The following is a 16,720-nucleotide window of genomic DNA, read 5'->3' as shown; positions in this document are numbered from 1 at the left end:
CAGAGATTTTTGTACCATCGTTAGCCATGGGTGAGGTACCGGAAGACTGGAGGATAGCTAATGTTGTGCCTTTATTGAAGAAGGGCAGCAAGGATAAGCCTGGGAACTACAGGCCAGTGAGCCTTACATCAGTGGTGGGAAAGTTATTGGAAGGGATTCTGAGAGACAGGATTTATATGCATTTGGAAAGGCAAGGTCTGATTAGGGATAGTCAACATGGCTTTGTGTGTGGGAAATCATGTCTCATGAATTTGATTTAGTTTTTTGAGGAAGTGACCAAGAGGATTGATGAGGGCAGGGCAATGGACGTTGTCTACGTGGACTTTAGCAAGGCTTTTGAAAAGTTCCCGCATGGTAGCCTGGTCCGGAAGGTTCGAACACATGGGATCCAGGGTGAGCTCGCCAATTGGATACAAAATTGGCTTGGTGATAGGAGGCAGAGGGTGGTAGTGGAGGGTTGTTTTTCAGATTGGAGGCTGGTGACCGGTGGTTTGCCACAGGGATCGGTGCTGGGCCCTCTGTTGTTTGTCATATATATTAATGACTTGGATGTGAATGTAGGGGATATGATTAGTAAGTGTGCAGATGACACAAAAATTGGTGCTATAGTGGACAGTGAAGAAGGTTGTCTAAGGTTACAACAGGGTATAGATCAACTGGGAAAGTGGACAAGGGATTGGCAAATGGAATTTTACACAGACAAGTGCGAAGCGATGTATTTTGGGAAGTTAAACCAGGGCAGGACATATACAGTGAATGGCAGGGCCCTGGGGAGTGTTCTTGAGCAGAGAGACCTTGGGGTGCAAGTACATAGTTCCCTGAAAGTGACAACACAGGTAGACAGAGTGGTGAAGAAGGCATATGGCATGCTTGCTTTCATCGGCCGAGGCATTGAGTACAGGAGTTGGGACGTCATTTTACAGTTGTACATAACGTTGGTTAGGCCGCATTTGGAGTAGTGTGCGCAGTTCTGGTCACCGCACTACAGGAAAGATGTGATTAAACTAGAGAGGATGCAGAAAAGATTCACAAGGATGTTGCCTGGTTTGGAGGGCTTGAGTTATAAAGAGAGATTGGATAGGCTGGGTCTGTTTTTCCTGGAGCGAAGGAGGCTGAGAGGGGACATGATAGAGGTATATAAAATTATGAGAGGCATAGATAGGGTAGATACCATGTTTCCCATGGTAGGGGTGATTAAAAACTAGAGGGCATAGATTTAAGGTGAGAGGGAGGAGGTTTAAAGGGGATCAAAGGGGTAAATTTTTCACGCAAAGAATAGTGGGTATCTGGAATGAGCTGCCAGAGGAGGTGGTGGAGGCAGGAACAGTAGCAACATTTAAGAGGCATCTGGACAGGTACTTGAATGAACAAGGCATAGAGGGATATGGAATTTATGCAGGCAGGTGGAATTAGTATAGATAGGCATTATGGTTGGCATGGACACGGTGGGCCAAAGGACCACCTATGCTGTACGACTCTATGACATTCCTGACTTGTGTCTTTTAAGTGGTAGAGAGGCTTTAGGGAGTCAGGAGGTGAGCCACTCACCACAGAATACCCAGCTTGTGACCTGCTCTAGTGGAAACATAGGAACAGGAGTAGGCCATTCAGCCCATCGACCTGCTCCACCATTCAATTAGATCATGGCTAATCATCTACTTCAACACCATTTTCCTGCTTTCCATATATCTCTTGATGTCATTAGTAGCCAGAAATCTAGCGATTTCTGTCTGAAGCACGCTAAACGATTGAGCTTCCACAGCCCTTTGGATAAATTCCTAAGATTCACCACCCTCCGAGTGAAGAAACTGCTCTTCATCTTAGTCTTAAATGGCCTACCCCTTATTCTGAGACTATGTCCCCTGGTTCCAGACTCACCAGCCAGAGGAAACATCCTATCTACATCCACCCCCCTGTCATGCCCTGTAAGAATTTTCTAAGTTTCAATGAGGTCACCTCTTATTCTTCGAAACGCTAGTAAAGTGTGCGGATGGTCCAGCTGAATCAATAGCGACCCCTTCTTCTCATACCCTGCTGTCCTTCATCCATCTTTATTGAATTATAAAAGTAGCACTGGTTGGCACATCATCAACAGCTGCTCTGCTTGAGTTATCAACAGGGTTAAGCATTCTAGAAGATGCAACTCCTTCACTAAAACATCTGTTTGAGCTGACACACTGGTTCAAATGTTCCAAAGATCCTGCAGTCATGCAAACTTGTAGATGACGACGAATCGGTCAACGGCTACGTCATCACATTCTCACTACGACACTGTCACTGAATGTTAATGATTTGTTATGGATTGACAAACTCCAGGATTTTTTTGGTACCCAGTTGTGACAAGTCTGATTTTTGCCTTAAATAGTGTTTTTTTAAAATTGACTTTTTTCTTAAGTAGTGCTGAATATTTGATTTTAATAGTTTTATAAAAGCAAGTACGTGCCTTTAAATCACTTCCTGATTGCAACAATTTTGCATTGATTAAACTCTTAATGCACAAGCAACATTTTCCATTTTTGTAGTCTCCCTATTGAAAACAGCCACTGTGGAAAGTATAATACCAAGACAAAGTTAAGTGAACATTTCAGCTTACAACAGATATTCAAATCGAATTGCAACTGCAACATGTAAATAGTTAAGAGAAAAAAAACAGTTGCCCTTTTCATAAATAGAAGGTGTGACATCAAAAGGAGCCTTCAGCTCTACAACACTTTAGGGATCTTTAGCCAGATGAAAGGATATCCTACTTCCAGTCAAAATAAACGACTAAAGCACTTTATTAAAAGTGGACTTAGTATGAATTTTAATTAGATGATACAGTGAGAGACCTAGAAGGGGGCCAGGAGAAGGAAAGATTTCTTCTGGTCACTGACCTAGTCAGATATACTCTTTTGTTCCTGCTTACTAGAGAAACTGGTCTTCATACTTGATGATGTTTTGAATATTTAGTTTGGAGTCAATAAGTATAAAAAATTATTTACAAGACTAATGGAAAGCTAACATTTATCTCAAGAGGTCCAGAATACAAAGAGGTAGAATTTATGCTTCAGCTGCATACAGCATTGGTCAGACACCATCTAGAGTGCTGTGTTCAGTTTTCAACACTACACTTCAGGAAGGATAAATTGGCCTTTGAGGGGTTGCTGTGCAGATTCATTAGAATGACACTGGGGCTAAAAGGGTTAAGTTACAAGGAAAGGTTATATCCCCTTGAATATAGAAAATTAAGAGGTGATCTAATTGAGGTGTTTAAAATGATTAAAGGATTTGACAGGGCGGATGGAGAGAAATTAATTTCTGTGGTGGAGGAGGCTAAAACAATAAGAACAATCAGAAGTGAAATCAAGAACCATTTTTTTACACAAAGGATAGTGGAAATCTGGAACTCTCTCAAAAAGCTGTTCAAGACAGGTCAACTGAAAATTTCATAACTGAGACTGATAAGATTTTAGACAGCTTCGGGTACTAAAGGGATAGGGAACCAAAGTGGATAAGTAGAGTTAAGATTCAGATCAACCATAATCTAGCTGAATGGCGGAACAGGCATGAGGGGATGAATGGTCTACTCCTGTTCCTCACTGCTGAAAGATCTATGGTAGCTCTCAAGGCTGAGCAAATAAAGAGTTGTGGCCTCTGCTGAACCTCCTTATCAGCTAAAATGGTGTCCAACTGGAATCCCTTTTACTAACTGAACATTGCTAACAGAAAGTCACTTAAAAGCTAAAGTTAATATATTTAATAAAGTTAAAGTTAACCTTTTCTTTACACAAGGGCAACTGTCTATCTGTTGCCGGGACACCACTTACACTGTGCTTTTCACAATTTCTGTGTGAATTTGTGCAACCCCGTTGACAGCGTGCGATCCAACGACACTCAGGTGAGCCATGTTAATCCTCTTGGGATCTCCCTCTTCGATCAGCGACATGCGTGTCAGGCGGGCCACATCACCAGGATACAGGGCAGCAACGTTCTATAACAAAAAGTGGATACTTGGGTCAACCTGAACTAGTAATTGATAAAACAAGATTCTTTTAGTCCTTTACCAACACATACAGATGTGTTGTAATGAGTAATATTTAAATAGTAGTGAGTAGATGAAGTACAACCTTAAAAAGAGCCCTGTAAGCAGACAAGCAACGCGTTCAAGATTAAATCTTTGGTTACTATATTCTCCCTTTCTCTCCACAAACTTAAGAAAACTGAACAAGTCCAAATCTGAAGAGAAGTCACTTTAGCAAGACAACTAGGACCCAACACAATGTGAATTGACTTTGATTTTGTTAACAATTATAATGTGGGTGCCAAGTTTTGCTAGTTTGATCTATTTTTTAGCTAACTGGAAAAAGAGATAAACAGTTACATTTTCCATTGAATGTTAAAGGCTAAACTATTTTTTCAACTCTGCCACATTTCGAACAGAAAGTGTTCAAAATACAGCAGAACTGTGACCCAAGTCTGTGTGTAACTGATTTTCAAAGGGAAGGGATCCTGCTGTCCTAGCTTGGTGCTCAAGCTGTGGGAGCAGGGAATCTGCATGCAGCACTGTTCTTACATATCCTGGAGAAAATCTTCCTTAATTGCATGACCGGCAATTTAAGCCCGACTGTCATTCTACTGACATTGATGAAAAAAGCTTGCGTTTGTATTGCGCGTTTTCTGACAGGACGTTCCAAAGCGATTTACAGCCAACAAAATACTTTTCAAGTGTAGTTACTGTGTAATGTAGAAAATACAACAGTCAATTGTCACACAAGATCCCACAGACAGCAATGTGATAATGACCAGATTATTTATTTTAGTGATATTGCTTGAGGGATAAGGGGGTCCTTGGCCCCCAAAGCATCTGTGGGAAGATTTCAAGGGGTCCTCCACTAAAAAAAAAATGTGTGGAATGCAGATCTTGCTCAGTCTGCCTACGCCTCTCTCTATGAATATTTATTGTACTTTCAAAGCATGTTCTGATTTTAATTTTAGAAATAATTTTGGACTTTAAATTCACCCACCTACTTCAAATCGAAAAGGCATTTCCTTTCAGATACAAGATTGCTGGATTAAAAATACACTTCTCGTCTCCCGGTGGGAAAGGCCACTGAAAGGAATCTGCTTTAATCAGCTGATCAATTATGCAAAGCAGTGACAAAAACAGAAAATGCTGGAAATACTCAGCAGGTCAGGCACGAAGGTCAAAGAGACCTGAAGCATTAACTCCGTTTTGCCCTCCACAGATTTTTATTTATTTAGAGATACAGCACTGAAACAGGCCCTTCGGCCCACCGAGTCTGTGCCGACCAACAACCACCCATTTATACTAACCCTACAGTAATCCTATATTCCCTATCACCTCCCTACACTAGGGGCAATTTACAATGGCCAATTTACCTATCACCTGCAAGTCTTTTGGATGTGGGACGAAACTGGAGCGCCCGGCGAAAACCCACGCAGACACAGGGAGAACTTGCAAACTCCGCACAGGCAGTACCCAGAATCGAACCCGGGTCCCTGCAGCTGTGAGGCTGCGGTGCTAATCACTGCGCCACTGTGCCGCCTGACCTGCTGAGTATTCCCAACATTTTCTGTTTTGGTTTCAGATTTCCAGCATCTGCAGTATTTTGCTTTTGTGTGCAAAGCAGTGCTTCTGAAAGCTGCATTGAGTGGAATGAGGCTGGGCCTATGAGATTCAAATACATGAGGTGGCGCATGAAGCGGGGGAAGAATGGGGTCGCAATGGGCTCAGAGTGACAAATGAACTGCATGTGCAACCAAGGTGGGCCAGCAGGCAGAACCTGGGCATCTCACTGTCTCTCAGCCGTTTGTTTCAGGTTCAAGGCTCGGGCCCCTGAATCCTTTCCTTTGTGTTTGTTTTTGCTGCTTAATGTTCCTTCTTACCCAAGTGTTGGTTGTGTCACCCTGGGGGAATTATAACTATTCTAACTGTTTGAAACACCTGGAGGTGGTGTGGGAAGTGCAGTAGCACACAGAAAACCCAAAAGTCTGGATTCTTTTACACTTTGTAGAGTTGAAGCGTTTTACATCACTGATGGGTTCCCTGCCCAAAGGTCAGCCTGACCGACAGGCCTAGTTTCGTTGGGCAGGGAATGCTGGAGAAGAGGCCTCAGGATCAGGTAGGTCTCATCCTGAACCCTGGGGTGTTTTGTGGGGGGTTGGGGGGGGGGGGGGGGGGGGGGGGGAGGGCGGGTAGTCCCCAGTTCCAAGGGGGTCCAATCCCAGACCTGGGTGGGGGTGGAATGCCTGATCCCCTGACCCCAGGGGGAGTCCAATCCCACACTGGGTTTGCATGTGGTAGGTTCTGATGGTAGTGAGGAGGGGTGGGAACTTGGGGACCAGGCGAAAATACTCCTACTCCTCCTGGCCCACAAGGTGTGTTGCACTTGTTTTCTCTCTGAGGCTGTCCTCACGTTGCTCCACCTGCCACCTTTCCTAAGACCACAGTTAAACCTGCAAAGCAAGTTAAATCAGAGGGTGCGAGCCTTATTAATGTATTTAAAATGCCAACCCACCTCCTGGGAGCAGGTTGGTTGCCCATCCCTTGTCCCACCTGAGTAAAAGCCAGAAGTTAGTGGGTTGGAGCTGGCTTCCAGGCATGCTTCCATTTTTTGGCCATTTAAGTCCCTAACGATACCCAATCCGACCCACTCATCCATGTTACAATAGCCCCTAAAGGCCGCCTCTTCCAGTGTTCTGATAGTGATTTTTCTTTCCGCGCGTGCTCTCCCCCGCCCTCTCTCCCCCCCCGCCCTCTCTCACCACCCCCCCCCGCCCCCCACCTTCACTTTTCTGTAAACAAAAAAGGCTCTTTAGGTTTAGCTGAAACAAAATAATGGTTAAATCAGGGAACAGGGGGTTTGTCATTCAATGTGGAATTGGGAACCAGTTGTTTGCTCGGTCCTAAAGTTCAACAGGTTACTTTCCAACTTCCTTATAAGGAAAAGGGATTTCACATGATTAGAGTATTATCTTTGTTCAAACATGTACAGACTGTGCTTTCGCATCAGTGTTTACCAAGCACGAGGACTTTACCAAAGCTATAGTAAATGAGGAGGTTGTCAGGACACTGCACAAAATAAAAATAGATAAAGAGGTATTAGAAAAGCTGACAACACTAAAAGTAGGTAAGTCACCCCACCTGGATGGGATGCATGCTGAGGGAAGAGTTGAAATTGCAGAGGCACTGGCCACAAAGTTCCAATCCTCCTTAGATACAGGGGTGGTGCCATCGGACTAGAGGATAAACCTGGCAATTATAGGCCAGACAGTTTAATGCCAGCGGTGGGGAAGCTTTTAGAATCTATAATCGGGAGGAAATTAACAGCTTCTTAGACAAGCATGGACTCAATAAAGGAGAGCCAGCATGGACGTTATGGGCAAATTGTGTGACTAAAGTGATTGAGTTTTTTGATGAGGCAACAGTGGATGAGGACAATGCAGTTGATGATGTGTATAAGAACTTTCAAAAGGCATTTGATAAACTAACACATATTAGGCTTGTTAGCAAAATTGAAGCCCATGGTGAAAAAAGGTACAACAGCAGCTTTGATACAAAATTGACTAAAGAATAGAAAGCAGTAAGTTTTGGTGATGGCTGTTTTTCGTACTGGAGGGAGGTATACAATGATGTTCCCCATGGTTCAGTACTGGAACTACTGCTGTTTTTTATGTACATTAAATGACTTGGGGGATCTGGGGGTACATGACACAATTTCAAAATTTGCAAATGACATGAAACTTGGAAGTGTAGTAAACACTGAGGAAGGTAGTAATATAGTTCAAGAGGACACAGGTCAAGCTGGTGGAATGGGTAGATAAATGACAGATGAAATTCCACACAGGTGATACATTTTGGCAGAAAGAATGAGGAGAGCCAATACAAGTTAAATGGTACCATTTTAAAGGAGGTGCAAGACCAGAAAGATCCGGCAGTGTTTCTGCACAAATTTTGAAGGGGGCAGGACGGTACAATACAGCACATGGAATCCTGAGCTTTATTAATAGAAGCATAGAGTATAAAAGCCAGGAAGTTATGCTAATCCTATATAAAACACTAGGTCGGCCCCAGCATGAGTACTGTGCCCAATTCTGGACACCAGAATTTAAGACGGGTGTGAAGGCTTTGGAGAGAGTACAGAAGAGACTTACTGGAATGGTTCCGGGGATAAGGGATTATGGTTTTGTGTAAAGACTGGAGAAGCTGGAGTTGTTCTCCTTAGAGCAGACAAGGCCAAGAGGAGATCTGACAGATGGGTTTAAAAGTATGAAGGCTTTAGATGGGAAAATAAAGAGAAACTGTTTCCAACGGCTGAAGAGTCGATAACAAGAAGGCACAGATTTTAAGGTTTTTTTTCAGGTTTGCACTTGCTGCTGTTCAATATTCAGCGTATTCACACCTAATCTGTACTAATGCTTTGTCTTTCAACACACCATTAACATATTATTTGCCTTTGCTCCGTGACCTTTTGGTCAGCTATGTGGCCTGGTCCAATCTGCACCTTCTCCTTTGTTATCTCTTGCCCCACCCCCACCTCACTTGCTTATAATCTGTGACTTTTCTAATATTTGTCAGTTCCGAAGAAGGGTCACTGACCCGAAACGTTAACTCTGCTTCTCTTTCCACAGATGCTGCCAGACCTGCTGAGTGATTCCAGCATTTCTTGTTTTTGTTACAGATTTTAAGGTGATTGACAAAAGAACCACAGGATACATGAGGGAAAACATTTTTTTCTGCAATGCATGGTTAGGATCTGGACAGTACTCATGAGGTGTTGGATACACCAAAGGTTATCGGGGGTAGGTGGAAATGTGGAGTAATCAGTTCAACCATTCGTATGTTCAATAGTAGTCTTCAAGTGGGAATTGCAAAATACATGAAAGAAACAAATTGGAAAGAAATAGGGAAGGAAAGGGGGGAGTAGGACCACTAGATTAAAGCCTGCCTACCCGACCCAAGCCCGACCAAACCCGACTACATGTGTCTTTATCAGGCCCGGTTCGGGTTGGCTGTGGTCGGGTTTTGTTTTAAGAACAAAGAACAAAGATAATTACAGCACAGGAACAGGCCCTTCGGCCCTCCAAGCCTGCGCCGATCCAGATCCTCTCTCTAAACATGTCGCCTATTTTCTAAGGTTCTGTATCTCTTTTCTTCCTGCCCATTCATGTATCTGTCTAGATACATCTTAAAAGACTCCATCGTGCCCGCATCTACCACCTCCGCTGGCAATGCGTTCCAGGTGCCCACCACCCTCTGCGTAAAGAACTTTCCACGCATATCCCCCCTAAACTTTTCCCCTTTCACTTTGAACTCGTGTCCTCTAGTAATTGAAACCCCCACTCTGGGAAAAAGCCTCTTGCTATCCACCCTGTCTATACCTCTCATGATTTTGTACACCTCAATCAGATCCCCCCTCAACCTCCGTCTTTCTAATGAAAATAATCCTAATCTGCTCAACCTCTCTTCATAACTAGCGCCCTCCATACCAGGCAACATCCTGGTGAACCTCCTCTGCACCCTCTCCAAAGCATCCACATCCTTTTGATAATGTGGCGACCAGAACTGTACGCAGTATTCCAAATGTGGCCGAACCAAAGTCCTATACAACTGCAACATGACCTGCCAACTCTTGTACTCAATGCCCCGTCCGATGAAGGAAAGCATGCCGTATGCCTTCTTGACCACTCTATTTACCTGCGTTGCCACCTTCAGGGAACAGTGGACCTGAACACCCAAATCTCTCTGGACATCAATTTTCCCCAGGACTTTTCCATTTACTGCATAGTTCACTCTTGAATTGGATCTTCCAAAATGCATCACCTCACATTTGCCCTGATTGAACTCCATCTGCCATTTCTCTGCCCAACTCTCCAATCTATCTATATTCTGCTGTATTCTCTCACAGTCCCCTTCACTATCTGCTACTCCACCAATCTTAGTGTCGTCTGCAAACTTGCTAATCAGTCCACCTATACTTTCCTCCAAATCATTAATGTATATCACAAACAACAGTGGTCCCAGCACAGATCCCTGTGGAACACCACTGGTCACACGTCTCCATTTTGAGAAACTCCCTTCGACTGCTACTCTCTGTCTCCTGTTGCCCAGCCAGTTCTTTATCCATCTAGCTAGTACACCTTGGACCCCAAGCGCCTTCACTTTCTCCATCAGCCTGCCATGGGGAACCTTATCAAACGCCTTACTGAAGTCCATGTATATGACATCGACAGCCCTTCCCTCATCAATCAACTTTGTCACTTCCTCAAAGAATTAGATTAGATTAGATTAGAGATACAGCACTGAAACAGGCCCTTCGGCCCACCGAGTCTGTGCCGAACATCAACCACCCATTTATACTAATCCTATACTAATCCCATATTCCTACCAAACATCCCCACCTGTCCCTACCACCTACCTATACTAGTGACAATTTATAATGGCCAATTTACCTATCAACCTGCAAGTCTTTTGGCTTGTGGGAGGAAACCGGAGCACCCGGAGAAAACCCACGCAGACACAGGGAGAACTTGCAAACTCCACCCAGGCAGTACCCTGAATTGAACCCGGGTCCCTGGAGCTGTAAGGCTGCGGTGCTAACCACTGTGCCACTGTGTCGCCCCATTCATATTTCTATTAAGTTGGTAAGACATGACCTTCCCTGCACAAAACCATGTTGCCTATCACTGATGAGCCCATTTTCTTCCAAATGGGAATAGATCCTATCCCTCAGTATCTTCTCCAGCAGCTTCCCTACCACTGACGTCAGGCTCACCGGTCTATAATTACCTGGATTATCCCTGCTACCCTTCTTAAACAAGGGGACAACATTAGCAATTCTCCAGTCCTCCGGGACCTCACCCGTGTTTAAGGATGCTGCAAAGGTATCTGTTAAGGCCCCAGCTATTTCCTCTCTCGCTTCCCTCAGTAACCTGGGATAGATCCCATCCGGACCTGGGGACTTGTCCACCTTAATGCCCTTTAGAATACCCAACACTTCCTCCCTCCTTATGCCGACTTGACCTAGAGTAATCAAACATCTGTTCCTAACCTCAACATCCGTCATGTCCCTCTCCTCGGTGAATACCGATGCAAAGTACTCGTTTAGAATCTCACCCATTTTCTCTGACTCCACGCATAACATTCCTCCTTTGTCCTTTAGTGGGCCAATCCTTTCTCTAGTTACCCTCTTTCTCCTTATATATGAATAAAAGGCTTTGGGATTTTCCTTAACCCTGTTTGCTAAAGATATTTCATGACCCCTTTTAGCCCTCTTAATTCCTCGTTTCAGATTGGTCCTACATTCCCGATATTCTTTCAAAGCTTCGTCTTTCATCAGCCGCCTAGACCTTATGTATGCTTCCTTTTTCCTCTTAGCTAGTCTCACAATTTCACCTGTCATCCATGGTTCCCTAATCTTGCCATTTCTATCCCTCATTTTCACAGGAACATGTCTCTCCTGCGCGCTAATCAACCTCTCTTTAAAAGCCTCCCACATATCACATGTGGATTTACCTTCAAACAGCTGCTCCCAATCTACATTTCCCAGCTCCTGCCGAATTTTGGTATAGTTGGCCTTCCCCCAATTTAGCACTCTTCCTTTAGGACCACTCTCGTCTTTGTCCATGAATATTTTAAAGCTTACGGAATTGTGATCACTATTCCCAAAGTAGTCCCCTACTGAAACTTCAACAACCTGGCCGGGCTCATTCCCCAACACCAGGTCCAGTATGGCCCCTTCCCGAGTTGGACTATTTACATACTGCTCTAGAAAACCCTCCTGGATGCTCCTTACAAATTCTGCTCCATCTGGACCTCTAACACTAAGCGAATCCCAGTCAATGTTGGGAAAATTAAAATCTCCTATCACCACCACCCTGTTGCTCCCACAGCTTTCCATAATCTGTTTACATATTTGTACCTCTATCTCACGCTCGCTGTTGGGAGGCCTGTAGTACAGCCCCAACATTGTTACCGCACCCTTCCTATTTCTGAGTTCTGTCCATATTGCCTCACTGCTCGAGTCCTCCATAGTGCCCTCCTTCAGCACAGCTGTGATATCCTCTTTGACCAGTAATGCAACTCCTCCACCCCTTTTACCTCCCTCTCTATCCCGCCTGAAGCATCGATATCCTGGGATATTTAGTTGCCAATCATGCCCTTCCCTCAACCAAGTCTCAGTAATAGCAATAACATCATACTCCCAGGTACTAATCCAAGCCCTAAGTTCATCTGCCTTACCTACTACACTTCTTGCATTAAAACAAATGCACCTCAGACCACCAGTCCCTTTATATTCATCATCTGCTCCCTGCCTGCTCTTCCCCTTAGTCACACTGACTTCATTATCTAGTTCCTTACAGGCTTTTGTTACTACCTCCTTACTGTCAACTGACCTCAATTGGTACCCATCCCCCTGCCACATTAGTTTAAACCCTCCCCAACAGCGTTAGCAAAAGCACCTCCAAGGACATTGGTTCCAGTCCGACCCAGGTGTAGACCGTCCAATTTGTAATAGTCCCACCTCCCCCAGAACCGGTCCCAATGTCCCAAAAATCTGAACCCCTCCTTCCTGCACCATCTCTCAAGCCACGCATTCATCCTGACTATTCTTTCATTTTTACTCTGACTATCACGTGGCACTGGTAGTAATCCTGAGATTACTACCTCTGAGGTCCTACTTTTTAACTTGGCTCCTAACTCCCTAAACTCTGCTTGTAGGACCTCATCCCGTTTTTTACCTATATCATTAGTGCCTATGTGCACAATGACAACTGGCTGTTCACCCTCCCCCTTTAGAATGTTCTGCAGCCGATCTGAGACGTCCCTGACCCGTGCACCTGGGAGGCAACATACCATTCGGGAGCCTCGTTTTCGACCACAGAACCGCCTATCTACTCCCCTTACAATCGAATCCCCTACGACTATAGCCCTTCCACTCTTTTTCCCGCCCTTCTGAACAGCAGAGCCAGCCACGGTGCCATGGATCTGGCTACTGCTGCCTTCCCCTGGTGAGCCATCTCCCTCAACAGTATCCAAAACGGTATACTTGTTTTGGAGGGAGATGACCGCAGGGGACTCCTGCGCTGCCTTCCTGCTCTTTCTCTGCCTTTTGGTCACCCATTCCCTTTCTCCCTCAGCAATCCTAATCTGCGGTGTGACCAATTCACTAAACGTGCTATCCACGACCTCCTCAGCATCGCGCATGCTCCAAAGTGAGTCCATCCGCAGCTCGAGAGCCGTCATGCGGTCTAACAACAGCTGCAGCTGGACACACTTCCAGCACGTGAAGGAGTCAGTGTCATCAGCCATGTCCCTGAGCTCCCACATTGAGCAAGAGGAGCATGATACGGGTCTGAGATCTCCTGCCATTTTTAATCTTAAGTTTAAACTTAGTTAAATGAAAAAGGAACGTAAAGTTTTTACCAATCACAATAAAACCAGAGAAATCGAAAAAGCCTTACCTTATAAACACCCCACCGAGTCCTTTTTTTTTGGTTAGAGGAGGAGGGCGGGTGGGAGACACTACAAGTGTGGTGTCTCGGGTTCAGAAACCGCCCAAATATATAGTGTTTTACTTACCCAGCAGCCCCCTGGCCTCCGCCGAAAAACAAAAGGAAATTAAATTTACTTTCAAACTGACTTTCCCAGCTGCTCACTTGCTCACACTCTGCTCCCGAAAAAGCTGCTGCACTGAAAGGAAAGTTATTTTAAACCGCCCAAATATATAGTGTTTTACTTACCCAGCAGCCCCCTGGCCTCCGCCGAAAAACAAAAGGAAATTAAATTTACTTTCAAACTGACTTTCCCAGCTGCTCACTCGCTCACACTCTGCTCCCGAAAAAGCTGCTGCACGGAAAGGAAAGTTATTTTAAACCGCCCAAATATATAGTGTTTTACTTACCCAGCAGCCCCCTGGCCTCCGCCGAAAAACAAAAGGAAATTAAATTTACTTTCAAACTGACTTTCCCAGCTGCTCACTCGCTCACACTCTGCTCCCGAAAAAGCTGCTGCACGGAAAGGAAAGTTATTTTAAACCGCCCAAATATATAGTGTTTTACTTACCCAGCAGCCCCCTGGCCTCCGCCGAAAAACAAAAGGAAATTAAATTTACTTTCAAACTGACTTTCCCAGCTGCTCACTCGCTCACACTCTGCTCCCGAAAAAGCTGCTGCACGTTTTGACGCAATTCTTTTCTGTACTAATAACATATTTGATATTTTCAGGTCCAGTATGAAAAACAATTGAAGGACTCGGGCCCGGGTCGGGTTTGGGTTTGCTGTGGTCTGGTCGGGCCCGGGTCGGGTTTTAATTTTATACCAGAGCTAGGCTTTAAACTAGATTGCTCTTCAGTAGGGTGGTGCAGACACATGGGCCGAATGACCTCCTCTGTGCTGTACTGTTCTATGATTGTATGAGAGGGTCATGGAAATATGGAACTTTCTCCCCAAAAAAGACGTTGAGGCTTGGTCAGATCAATGGATTTTTGTTGGGTAAGGGAACTAAAGATTATGGAAATAAGGTGAGTATAGGAGTTAAGATATAGATCAGTAACAATCTAACTGAATGGCAGAACAGGCTCGAGGGGCTGATCCTGTTTCCCTTAAATTCATCATGTACGCATGTAACATTTTTACGGTGACTGATAGTTGCAGTTGCCATGTATCTTCCAATGCAAAGTGCACACTGTTGAATTTCTTTCTCATGTTGAACTTGAAGCTTCATCAAACTTCGGGGCATAATTTTAACCTAACCTGCTCATTGGGAAATGGACTGGATTGGTTGTAGTGCTGATTTTACATCCTGTCCAATATACTCTTCACTGAACTCAATGGAAAATAATATTGGGCGGGGTGTAAAAACAACATTTAAACAGGTGGATTAGGTGAAAACGATCCCCTATGTGTCTGTGCCATCAGATAGCAGGCGGGCAACTCTCAGACCTCTTTGGCAGTCTGTTGTTAGGGGTGGGGGAGCAGGCACACAATTTCAAGTCTCAGCCAAAGGAGAGCATCCCACCCTATTTCCCCTTCCCTCTCAGGGCAACATTTTGGCCTCTTTTGGGTACTCTCCAGTGCGGGTTTATTAAATGGCAGAACAGCTTGAGGGCCTGTGTAGCCTATGCTTATTCCTATGTTCCCAGAGTGCACACTATTGAACTAGTGCGTTTTTAGGAAAAAAGTTTTCTGTGAGCCTTTCCTGTAATACTTAATTGTTTTAAGAACTTCAAATAAGAAACAAAAAGATGAAGCAACAAATTGAGTCTGTGTAAAGCTGTGTAAATCCAAATGATTTCTTCCTTCTCTGCTTTTTTTCAAAAAATAATTGAGCATCTGGAACTCTCATCCTCCAAAGGCTGTGAATGTTAGGGGATACTTGAAATTTTCAAGGTAGAGCAAAAAGGTTTTTTTGTAACGTAAGGGTTTCAAAGTACATATTGAGCAAAGGCAGGAGTTGAGGTAGAGATCAGCCATGATCTAACTGTATAGCAGAACAGACTTGAGGGGCTGAATTGGCTACTCCTGTTCCTCAAGGCTCATAGTGTAGGATATCTCTAAGGTTGAAGAGTAGATAAATCAGGGAGTCTATAATCAGGGGAAGTCAAGCCTGGAATAAAAACAGAAAGTGTTGGAAATACTCAGCAGGTCAGGCAGCATCTGTGGAGAGAGAAGCAGAGTTAACATTTCAAGTCTGTGATGTTTCATCAGAAGTCAAGCCTGGGATTTATAAGCCTGAAGGCTGCAGAAGGAATGGAAAACTGAGTGAGATAAAGAGCTCAGTGACAGAAGCAAGGGAAAGTGAAGGACGTCACGTGGAAATTGTTTTAATATTTCTTACGTCCAAATGTTTCTGATTGATTGCATAGATGATTTGCAAGTGTCTCGGCAGAAGACGTTCGAACATCTGAACTGGCCAGCGTTCCAGAGCCTCGGGTAGCACCGTGTGGTTGGTATAAGCACAGGTTCGGATTGTTATATCCCAAGCCTTTCAAGAAAGAAACAAAAAATCAATCATACAATATGAGTCATTTGATATGTGGTAAGTGTGACATGCTTTGGTGATTCAGATAACTTTGAACCAAAGCTTTCCACCACTGGGGTTTCCCACATCTCATGTTTGGGTCCGTTGTAGACTAATTGATAGAGATTAATTGCTATGATCAGTCAAAAACACCATTATCCTTATATCAAGCAACTATCAGGATGGCAGAAGGCGAACTAGAAGGAGTAGATGGTCATTGGTCTATGTACACACTCAGCGGTCTTACTTCAAATGATACTTTCGGCAATCATCTGGCTATTCCTACTAAATAGACTCCATTGTTAAGTAATCCTTTTTATTTAAAAAGGGAAAAGTAACATTATCTCCTAACTGGTTGGCGACCATTGGCAAAAACAGCTGATCACAGACAACTGAATGGAATCTGCACTTTGGAGCCTGATAACAAGCGTAAACTCATCTCTATAGTTAAGTTGTATCACTTTAGAATCATTTTCCTGGATAAAAGACCTACATGCTTTAAGCTGCCAGTTTTAGGTCAGTAAAACCCAACTGATTCACTAATGTCCTTTTAGGGAAGGAAATCTGCTGTCCTTACCCAGTCCAGCTTATATGTGACTCTTAATCACACATCAACATGACTGACACTTAACTACCCTCTCAAGTGGCCTAGCAAGCCACTCAGTTGTACCAAATCGCTACCCAACACAAAGAGCAGCT

At 44.2% G+C, this 16,720-nt stretch overlaps 1 protein-coding gene across 1 annotated transcript in view; it reads right to left on the bottom strand.

The window, feature by feature from the left end:
* Positions 1–16,720, bottom strand: part of pygb (phosphorylase, glycogen; brain) — a 155,527-nt gene that overhangs the window by 57,908 nt on the left and 80,899 nt on the right. The window contains exons 10-11 of the mRNA XM_068044523.1: positions 15,839–15,985; positions 3,807–3,970 (exon numbers count right to left, since the gene is read on the bottom strand). Coding sequence (XP_067900624.1) covers positions 3,807–3,970; positions 15,839–15,985 — 311 coding nt within the window. The remainder of the gene's footprint in view (positions 1–3,806; positions 3,971–15,838; positions 15,986–16,720) is intronic.

The sequence above is a fragment of the Heterodontus francisci genome, chromosome 13 (genome assembly GCF_036365525.1).
Source record: "Heterodontus francisci isolate sHetFra1 chromosome 13, sHetFra1.hap1, whole genome shotgun sequence".
Taxonomy (NCBI): Eukaryota; Metazoa; Chordata; class Chondrichthyes; order Heterodontiformes; family Heterodontidae; genus Heterodontus; species Heterodontus francisci.
Note: the sequence above shows the minus strand (reverse complement) of the source record. Positions and strands in the feature narration are given on the sequence as shown.